General features: G+C 36.0%; 1 protein-coding gene across 1 annotated transcript in view; it reads left to right on the top strand.

The window, feature by feature from the left end:
- Window positions 1-373: 373 nt before the first annotated feature.
- The window catches only part of MGAM2 (maltase-glucoamylase 2 (putative)), an 85,227-nt gene continuing 74,999 nt past the window's right edge, over window positions 374-10,601 (top strand). The window contains exons 1-2 of the mRNA XM_064575629.1: window positions 374-491; window positions 5,321-5,400. Coding sequence (XP_064431699.1) covers window positions 374-491; window positions 5,321-5,400 — 198 coding nt within the window. The remainder of the gene's footprint in view (window positions 492-5,320; window positions 5,401-10,601) is intronic.

Raw genomic sequence — 10,601 nt, 5'->3', positions numbered from 1 at the left:
CCCAGGGTGGGTGTGAGGATCAAAGTGGCATCTAAAAAGGCTTTGTGAGGCACCTCATTGCCTCATCTCTCTCCTGTACTCTGTTCCACTCCTCCCTCTCTACTTTCAGTTCTTTATGTTTGAAATATTCTTTCCTTGGACAATACTCAACCCTCTGCAGACAAAAAAGGCAAAGGCTCTAGAGGTGTTGGATGCACAGACTAGAGTAATTGTAAACACCGTGAGGAGTGGAAACCAGTATTCTTTGGATTATGTAAGGAGGAAAGCTTGTAATCAAGTCATCTTGCAAATGAATTCACATTATAATCATGATGCCTTTTGGATTGATGGAGCTTTGTGGTTTGTTTAAATCCCATTATCTGTGTCCATCTAGATGGCAAGGAAACTCAATATATTGGAAGTCCTTCTGATCATCTTCTCCCTAACTGTACTGGCCGTAGACATCTTCTTGATGTTTTTGGTGTTAAGGAAAGGTAAGGAGGATGCTTGTGGTTTTGGGTTTGGAAGGATTACATTCCTTTGCTCTTCAGCATGGCACCACAATGCATCACTCAAAATCCACATCCACCAATTTCAGTCAAGCTTCAAAAGACATGTTTTCTTTTTCTACAACAAAACCTTGAATGCCAGTGACATTCAGGGTCTCCCAAGTCCCATTTGATGAAGTATTAACAAGAAGCAAAATTAGGCTTATCAGATGTCTGTCCGTCAATCCAGTCATGAAGTAGTAGAGCCTTCAAGGAGAAAGAACAGTTGAGGTAACAGTGCCCAATCCCACTACATTATGAAAAAGGAAATTAGGTTGCAACAAGTTGATTAACTTGGCTTAAATATATCAATTACAATTAGCCTCCAGCCCATATTCTGATTGAAATAGCTATGATTTCTTCATCAATACCTTCGAAACTGTTCTCTTTCACACAGAAGCATCCAATAGAATGCTTTGTCCTCCATGCTCACAATACTCAAATAATAAAATAATAGTGTGTAATATAAAAATCTATCCCCAATTAAAACAGAATCTGAGGTTTATTTTGGTTGCTAAAGCTCATGTTATACATGCAGATTAAGTGTGCATTGAAAAGAAATTGTGCTGATAGCAGAACCCTACCTACTCAATCTCTCTTCACCACTCTCCACAGTAAACATTAGGGTGCTTTCTAGGAGCAACTATGTCTTTGAAAGAGGATCTGAAAACCATTGATATAAGCTATTTTTAGCCTATTACTATTTTTTCCCTATTAAACTTTGGGTAACAAGTCCCATGAGATTATTGTCCAACGTACGTGAATAAGTAGTTTCTTTTAGTCAACATAAAACTAGATCTTCACGGGGCGCCTGGGTGGCTCAGTCGGTTAAGCATCTGCCTTGGGCTCAGGTCATGATCTCAGGGTCCTTGGATTGAGCCCCGCATCAGGCTCTCTGCTCAGCCGGGAGCCTACTTCTCCCTCTCCCTCTGCCCCGCCCCCTGCTTGTGATCTCTCCCTCTCTCTCTGTGTCAAATAAATAAATAAAATCTTTAAGAAAAAAACCCCTATATCTTCACACCTACATTTAGCTGAAACCACACTCTAATTCATGCAGAGTAGTCAATTCCACTTACACCTGTTCTATATATTAGGCTTCTTTCAAGATGCTTTTTGAAGATACGCTTCCATGAATTGAAAAGGAGGGTTTATTTATTTATTTATTTATTTATTTATTTATTTATTTATTTTTATTGTGGTAAGAACAGTTAACATGAGGTCTACCCTCTTAATAGATTCTTAAGAGTACATCAGGCACGATTATTCATAGGCACGATGTTGTACATCAGATCTGTAGAACTTACTCGTCTTGCATAACTGAAACTTTACATGTTGATTAGCAACACCCCATTTCCCCCTCCCCCCCTGGCCTTGGCAACTATAATTCTAGTCTTTTCATCTGTGAATTTGACTATATTAAATACTTCATATAAATGGAATCATGCAGCATCCGCCCTTCTGTAACCAACTTATTTCACTTAGCAGGTTCATCCATGTTGTTGTAAATGACCAGATTTCCTTCCTTATCTTACAGCTGAATAATATTCTGTTATATGTATATATACCACATTTTCTTTATCCATTCATTGGTTGATGGACGCCTGGGTCGTTTTCACATCTTGGTTATTTGTGGATAGCACTGAAATCAACATGAGAATGCTAGTATCTCTTTGAGGTTTTGATTTCAATTCTTTGAATTCTTTGAATACATATCCAGCAGTGGGATTGTTGGATCATATGGTGGTTCTATTTTTTTTTTTTAAGATTTTATTTATTTATTTGAGAGAGAGAGAGAGAGACAGCGAGAGAGGGAACACAAGCAGGGGGGAGAGTGAGAAGCAGGCCTCCCGCGGAGCAGGGACCCCGATCCGGGGCTCGATCCCAGGACCCTGAGATCATGACCTGAGCCGAAGGCAGAAGCCCAACGACTGAGCCACCCAGGCGCCCCTGGTGATTCTATTTTGAATTTTTTGAGGAAATTAATATTTCCTCTGTACTGTTTTACATAGTGGCTGCACCAATTTGCATCATTCCCACCATTAGTATACAAAGGTTCCAATTGTTCCACATTCTCACTCACACTTATCTTTTTTTTTTTTTTTTTAATAATAGCCATCCTAAGATGTGAGGTGATATCTCGTTTGGCTTTTGATTTAAATTTCCCTGATGATTAGTGATATTGAGCTTCTTTTCTGTCGGCCATTTGTGTGTCTCTAGAGAAAAGCTTATGGAAGTCTTTTGCCCATTTTTTAATCAGATTCTTTTTGTTTGTTTTTACTATTGTGTTGTAGGCATTCCTTATATATTTTAGAATTTTGCCCATTTTCAGATAGATGGTTTGCAAATATTTTCTCCCCCATCCTTTATGTTACCTTTTCATTCTGTTGATGGTTTCCTTTGCTGTGCAGAAGCTTTTTAGTCTGATGTAGTCCCATTTGTCCATTTTTGCTTTTGTTGTATGTGGTTTTGGTATCATATCCATGAAATTCTTGCCAAGACCAATTTCATGAAGTGTTTCTCACATGTCTTTTTCTAGGAGTTTCATGGTTTCTTTTTTTTTTTTTAAGATTTTATTTATTTATTTGACAGATAGAAAGAGCACAAGCAGGGGGAGCAGCAGGCAGAGGGGGAAGCAGGCTCCCCACAGAGCTAGGAGCCCAATGTGGGACTTGATCCCAGGAGCCCAGGATCATGACCTGAGCCGAAGGCAGATGCTTAACCGACTGAGCCACCCGGACGTCCCAAGGAGTTTCACAGTTTCAAGGGTCTTACATTTAAGTCTTTAGTCCAATTTTAAAATAAATTTTTAGGGGCGCCTGGGTGGCTCAGTCGGTTAAGTGGCTGCCTTCGGCTCAGGTCATGATCCCAGGGCCCTGGGATCGAGCCCCACATCGGGCTCCCTGCTCAGCAGGGAGCCTGCTTCTCCCTCTCCCTCTGCTGCTCCCCCTACTTGTGCTCTCTCTCTCTCTTTCAAATAAATAAATAAAATCTTAAAAAAATAAAAAATAAAAATAAAATAAATTTTTATTTAAGTATATATACATAAACAAGTATAGAGCCATAAATGTAGGAGAGTTGTTTTGAGGTCTTTTTTGAACAGAAACAAAAGTACTAAAGGGCACCTATTAGGCCCACAGTAACTGTTGACTCAAGCTTCAAATGGAATTCTGGGTGTTGACTGGCTCATGGAACCTGCTAAACTGGATCCTATTTCTGATGTTACATTGGAGGGTGGCAGGGGTGGGGTTGGGGTTCACAAAGGTGACAAAAGCTGAAGTAAAAATAGCCAATGTTGAGCGAAGGTCTTTATTCAAATGGGGACAATAATACTGTCCCAGTTTACCTCACAGATGGCTGAAAATGAGTGGGGAAAGAAGCAAAAAATAAACAAAAAACAAATGTGTGGGGTACAGGAAAACCACATGTAAAAAAATAATTCTGGATACCTACCTGACATTACATATGACAATTAGCTCAAAATGGATCAAAACTTGAAATGTAAGAGTCAAACCTGTAAAATTCTAAGAAGAAAACATAAATATTTTGACCTTGGGTTAGGCAACAGTGTCTTAGATATAACACTGAAAGCATAACAACCAAGGAAAAGATAGGCAAATTTTACTTAAAAAAATTATGCTTTAAAGGTCACCGTCAAGGAAGTGAAAAGACAGTCCACTGGATGGGAAAACATATTTGCGAGTGATATATCTGATTCTTGTATCCAGCATATATAAAGAAATCTTACAATTCAAAACAAAAAAGAAAAATAATCCAGTTTTTAAAGTGAGCAAAGGATTTGAACAGACATTTCTTCATAGAAGACCTACAAATGGCCAATATGTCATGAAAAGATGTTCAGTATCAGTTTTGGGGAAATGCAAATCAAAATCAAATGTCTTCACACCCACTAAAATGTCTATCTTGAAAAAGACAGACAAAAACAGTTGTTGAGGATGTGGAGAAATTGGAACCCTCACACACAGCTGGTGGGGTTGTAAAATTGTGCAGTCCCTTTGGGAAAGAGTTTGTCAGTTCCTCAAAAATTTAAAGATAGAGTTAATCGTATTACTTAGCAATTCTATTGCCAGATATATAACCAAGAGAATTCAAAACATACGTTCACACAAAAACCTGTATGTGAATGTTCATTGTAAAATTCTATGCAATAGTCAAAAAGTGGAAACAACCCAAATGTACGTCAACTTTGGAATGGATTTTTTAAAGGGTTATATATACATACTGTGGTTATGAATCACCCATAAAAAGGAATGAAGTACTTGTTACATGCTGCAACATGGATGAGCCTTGAGAACATTATGCCAAGTGAAAGAAGCCAGACACCAAAGACCACATAGTTTATGATTCCATTTGTATGAAATATTTGGAATAGGCAAATCCACAGAGACAGAAAGCAGATTAGCATTTGCCAGAGACTGGGAGAAGAGGGGGATGGGGAGTGACCATTAATGGGTACATGCTTTCTTTTTGGGGGGATGAAAATGTTCTGGAATTAGATAGTGGTGATTGGTTGCACAACTTTGTAAAATCCTGAAAGCCATTGAATTGTACACTTTAAAAAGGTGAATTTTATGGCATGGTATGTGAATTATATCTCAATAAAAACCAACCAAACAAAAGGCAAATGTATTTAGCACTTGTATGCACATGTAGATATTGGCTGCTAGTAATCATTGACTGGAGAATTGGCTGAAAGTCTATAACTTTCCCTGCATCCTTCCTGGAATTGTGATTGCACTACAGATGTCCAACTTTTCCCTTTAATTCCTATGCAGAGACTGCATTTGTTCCAGAGTGCCCAGAGATCCCCGAATCAGAGAGGATAGACTGTGCTCCAGGCCAGGTGGTGACAGAGGTCAGAGAAGTGGGCTCCCTGCTATCGGTCTGCTGGGTTTTATTTAAAAGAAAGGAGTATATGAAGTGGGAAGAGGGTGGTGGTGGAGGGGATTGTGGGCCTCTGATTCATTTGAAGTCATTTCTTTCTTGCCTTATTAAAATAACCAGCAACACTGTGGAAGTGGGGGAAGCAGGATAGGGTAAAGGGAAGAGGAGGAGGGACTCAGTGAGTGTTGGCTCATGGGGTCTCAAGTCCAAAGTCGAGGGGGAAATCCCAGCATTGCTAAATGTGTCATATGTGTGATTCCAAGGCTAGCCATGGGAAGGTGAAATGTTTGTGGGCTAGACCATTTATTCCTTAAGAATAGAGGCCATCAAGCACATATGGATGACTGAGTCAGTCACTTGTAGAACTCCAGTGACTTGTTATAACAAGAGCCTTCTAAAATCAGTGTCAAACAGATCACTAAATTCCATTCCTGAAATGGAATTACCTTACCCTACCTGTTAACTAACTAGAATTTAAATAAAAACTTGAAACAAACAAAAACCAAGAAACCAAAAATAAAATCATGTATTGGCAACAGATTCTCCGAAATGAATGTGTGCTAAAGAACGTAGATTTTCTCCCTGAGTAGCTATCACAAGGATATCAACTATTTGAACACTGCTTAATTGTAACTTATGACTTTATCAGAAAGGAGGTATATATTTAGATTTTATTCCTTTCTCCCATATTCTACATTCTATATCCCATAATATCTTATTGGGATATTAATTAGGACTGCATTGAATTTTAGATTAAATTTAAGAAATATTGATATCTCAGTAATTTTGAATCTTCCCATTCTAAAAACATAGGAAGTCTCTCCATTTCAACTCTTTTTCGTGTATGTATATTTCTCAACTGGGTTTTATGTTTCTCTTTCTCTTTACACATATATAATATGCATTTTATTACATACGCATTATGAGGGTTTTTTCTCTAGATCTTTCATATACTTAGTTTCTATTGTATATACAATCCATTATATTTTCTAACTGGTGCTTCTTTTATTACTGATTATTCTATATTTATTTATTTTATATTATATTTATATATTTATGTTATATTACATCATAACACATTAATTATATAATTGGCCAACTGAAATTTCCTATTGTTTCTAAATGGTTTCTGTACTTGAGTTATTAAGTACACAGTTCTATTCTAGGCAAATAACGATACGTAAGAATGGAATTTCCACTTCATAGGATATATACATGTTTATCTTTCAGTGATATTGCAAAATAGTTTTTCAAAGTGTTTATACCAATTTACACTCCCTGTAGCAATATATAAGAGCAATTACTCAGCATCCTAACCTACTCGTGGTGTTTTCTCCTTTTTCTTTTTTTCTTCATGTAATTTTAACTTAAAAATTTTTAATATTGAAGCATAGTTGACAGTATGTTATATTAGTTTCAGTTGTACAACTTAGTGATTCAACATATCTGTACATTACACAATGCTCACCATGATAAGTATAGCTACCATCTGTTACCATACATTATTACAATATTATTGACTGTATTCCCTATGCTGTGTACATCTCATATGACTAATGAAGTTAAACACCTTTTCATATTACTTCTTGGCAACATGGTTAATCATATTTGTGAAGTGCCTTTTCAATTTTTTAACTGTTTTTTTTCTGTTGGGCTGTTCATATTTTTCTTATTGCTTTGTAGTAATCATTTATATATTCTGGATACGAATCTTTTATCAGATATATAAATTTTAAGTATCTTCTCTTACTCTGTGATTTCACTTTTAACCCAATAGTGACTTTTGATGAAAAGTAGTTCTTAATTTTAATAAAATCCACTTTAAGAGTTTTAATATGTGTTTTTGTATTCTACTTAAAAATCCTTGCTTACTCCAAAGTTAGAAAAATATATTCCTATATATTCCTCTAAAAGCATTGTTTTATTTTTCAGATTTAGATTTTTAATCAAGTTAGTTTGATTTTTATGTATGGTATCAGGTAGAAGTCCAGAACATTTTTATTTTTCTTGAATCTTTAGTAGATCCATCACCACTTATTGAAATTACCATCTTTTCCCCTCTTCATTGTAGTGGCACCTTTACTGTAAATTATGTCTTTGTATGTGAGGACCTATTTTCAGAATATCTATTTTGTTCCACTGTTAGTCTGTTCGTTTGCCAAGACCACACTGCCTTAATTAGTATAGCTTTATAAAAGGTCATGATATGTGGTTGTGTACGTCCTCCATATCATTCTTCTTTTTCTTCAAGATTGCCTAGCTTATTCTTGACACTTTAGGTTTCTAAATACATATTAGAATCAGTCTCTCAGTTTCCCCCAAAAAAATCTACCAGAAATTTTACTCTGTTCACCTAAAATGTACAGATTAATTTTGGAAGAATTTCCATATTTACAAGAGTGAATATTCTAATCTATGATCATGATATATTGCTTTATTTATTGAGACTTAATTTTGAAGTTTTTGGGGTAGAGGTCTGAAATTTTTTTCCAAATTTTTTTCTATTTGGTATTTGATTTTATTTAAATATTTTTAAATTTTAATTTTCTGTTTAAGCTGTTGTTGGCATATTGATTTAAAATTGATTTTTTGAATATTGATCTTGGAACCAGAAATGTTCTTAAATTTATTTATTAATTATTCTAGTTTGTTTATAGACACTTTTGGATTTTCCTTAGACAATAATGATACCTGCAACTAATGACCATTTAAATTTTTTTTCCAATGTGCCTTTCTTCTTCTTTGTCTTGTAACACTAAGGATCATTTTTGCTTCTAATTTTTCAATATTGTTTGAGATATCTCATCTAAAAGGCAATATGCAACTATAGTAAGTTTCAGAGAATGGAACCTTCTGGAGACTGATTTTTAACTAAACGTAAGAAATAACCTTGCAGTAAAATATTAACTATGAAGGTGGAATTTCAGATTTTGGAAGAAACTGGCTATACATCATTCACAGAACTCTCAGAGGCACTACTGAAAAAATCTTTATATCAAATGGAAGTTTGGTTAGATAATTACCAAGCAATTCTCAAATTCTACAAGTTAGTAATATGAGTGGAAAATAGCATAAAATTCTATTTAAAAGATAACTGGAGAATACTCTTTGGGAAAGTTTGGGGTTAGGGGAAAAATAGAGATAGGGAGACTTGTCATGAGTCAACCACTGTAGTCCAGGCAACAGTTTATGAGGGTCTGTGTTCTTGTCTGTGGTGGCAGTGGAAATGGAAAAGAAGAAGGAGATGTATCTACATCAAAGATTTGACCTTCGGTGTCTGTAACACTGGGAATGGCTTAAAATTGAAGTAGGCATGTTATGGTAGACTGCCTTCAAAAATACTGTATTTACCTGAATGTATTAGATTTCTTGTCTTATTGCTTTTTATAGAGGTCTACAGACCTTGGAACAATTTATAGCAGTGAAACTAACCTTTTGGACTTTACCAACCTCAGTTTCAAAGGTAGCAGAGCCACTGAATATCGGCTTCGGACTTAGGAATATCAGTTATTGAGAGGTTATCCAGAACCTGCAAACTCTTTCTCCACTGATCCCCTCCAGCTTTTTTTGATGTTATCTGGAGAGGATGAGGCAGGAATATCAGCTGTATATATGGAGAATTAATAAGTACATTTAAGAATATTTTATGGTTATGATGTGATTGCTTTGTTTATAGTAGACATGAAACATTGATTTAAGTTATATTCATATTGTCATTTTTCAAAGCAATTACATCAGATGCTAGCATATGAAATACTTGTCAGTACTATGCCTTTTCCAAATGAGTAGTGTTGCGACATATTCTTTTGTTTTTTTAATCACAAAATTTATGCTGGATACATTCCTTTAATAAAAAAGATTGAGACATTATAGTTATGTACAGAATAAAATGGGGAAGTCTTTCCTTATTCATAATGCTTTCTCTCTATCTCTAGATCCCCTCCCCAGAATTAATTCAGTAGCTTGGTGTGTTTCCTTCTCTTGATTTTTCTATGCTTTTGCATATATGTATATATTATGCACACATGTTAATATATTTTTTGTTTTGTTTTAACACAAATTATACTATATATATTATTTTATAATTTGCTTTTTAAATTTAGGGCATTTAAATTTACCACATTATTATATTTTAAAAATAGTTTGCTTCTGGGGACACCTGGGTGGCTCAGTCAGTTAAGTGTTCAACTCTTGACTTTGGCTCAGGTATGATCTCAGGGTCATGAGAGGGAGCCCCATGTCAGGCTCCATGCTGAGTGCAGAGTCTACTTGAGATTCTTTCTCCCTTTGCCCCTCCCACCCTGCTCATGCATGCTCTCTCTCCTTCTCAAAATAAATAAATTTAAAAATTAAAAAAAAAAATGTCTGCAATAGCCAAACTGTGGAAAGAGCCGAGATGCCCTTCAACAGATGAATGGATAAAGAAGATGTGGTCCAGGGCGCCTGGGTGGCTCAGTTGGTTGAGCAACTGCCTTCGGCTCAGGTCGTGATCCTGGAATCCTGGGATCGAGTCCCGCATTGGGCTCCCTGCTCAGCGGGGAGTCTGCTTCTCCCTCTGACCCTCCCCCCTCTCATGTGCTCTCTCTCTCTCAAATAAATAAATAAAATCTTTAAAAAAAAAAGAAGAAGATGTGGTCCATATATATAATGGAATATTACTCAGCCATCAGAAAGGATGAATACCCAACTTTTACATCAACATGGATGGGAATGGAGGAGATTATGCTAAGTGAAATAAGTCAAGCAGAGAAAGTCAATTATCATATAGTTTCACTTATTTGTGGAACATAAGGAATAGCATGGAGGGCATTAGGAGAAGGAAGGGAAAAATGAAGGGGGGGAAATCGGAGGGAGAGATGAGCGATGAGAGACTATGACTCTGAGAAACAAACTGAGGGTTTTAGAGGGGAGGGGGATGGAGGGATGGGTTAGCCCGGTGATGGGTATTAAGGAGGGCACATACTGCACGGAGCACTGGGTGTCACACAAAAACAATGAATCGTGGATCATCACATCAAAAACTAATGATGTATTGTATGGTGATTAACATAACATAATAAAATAAAATTTAAAAGAAGTTTGCTTCTGTTGAGATGATCATATGATTTTCTTTTTTCAATGTTGTTCTTTTTTCAATGAATTATGTTAAAACATTTCTTAATTTTGAAACAT

Source organism: Mirounga angustirostris, unplaced genomic scaffold (assembly GCF_029215605.1).
Source record: "Mirounga angustirostris isolate CCGP_5_RB_7025 unplaced genomic scaffold, mMirAng1.0.hap1 SCAF_12, whole genome shotgun sequence".
Lineage (NCBI taxonomy): Eukaryota > Metazoa > Chordata > Mammalia > Carnivora > Phocidae > Mirounga > Mirounga angustirostris.
The sequence above is the reverse complement of the archived record's forward strand: the minus strand, read 5'-3'. Positions and strand labels throughout refer to the sequence as shown.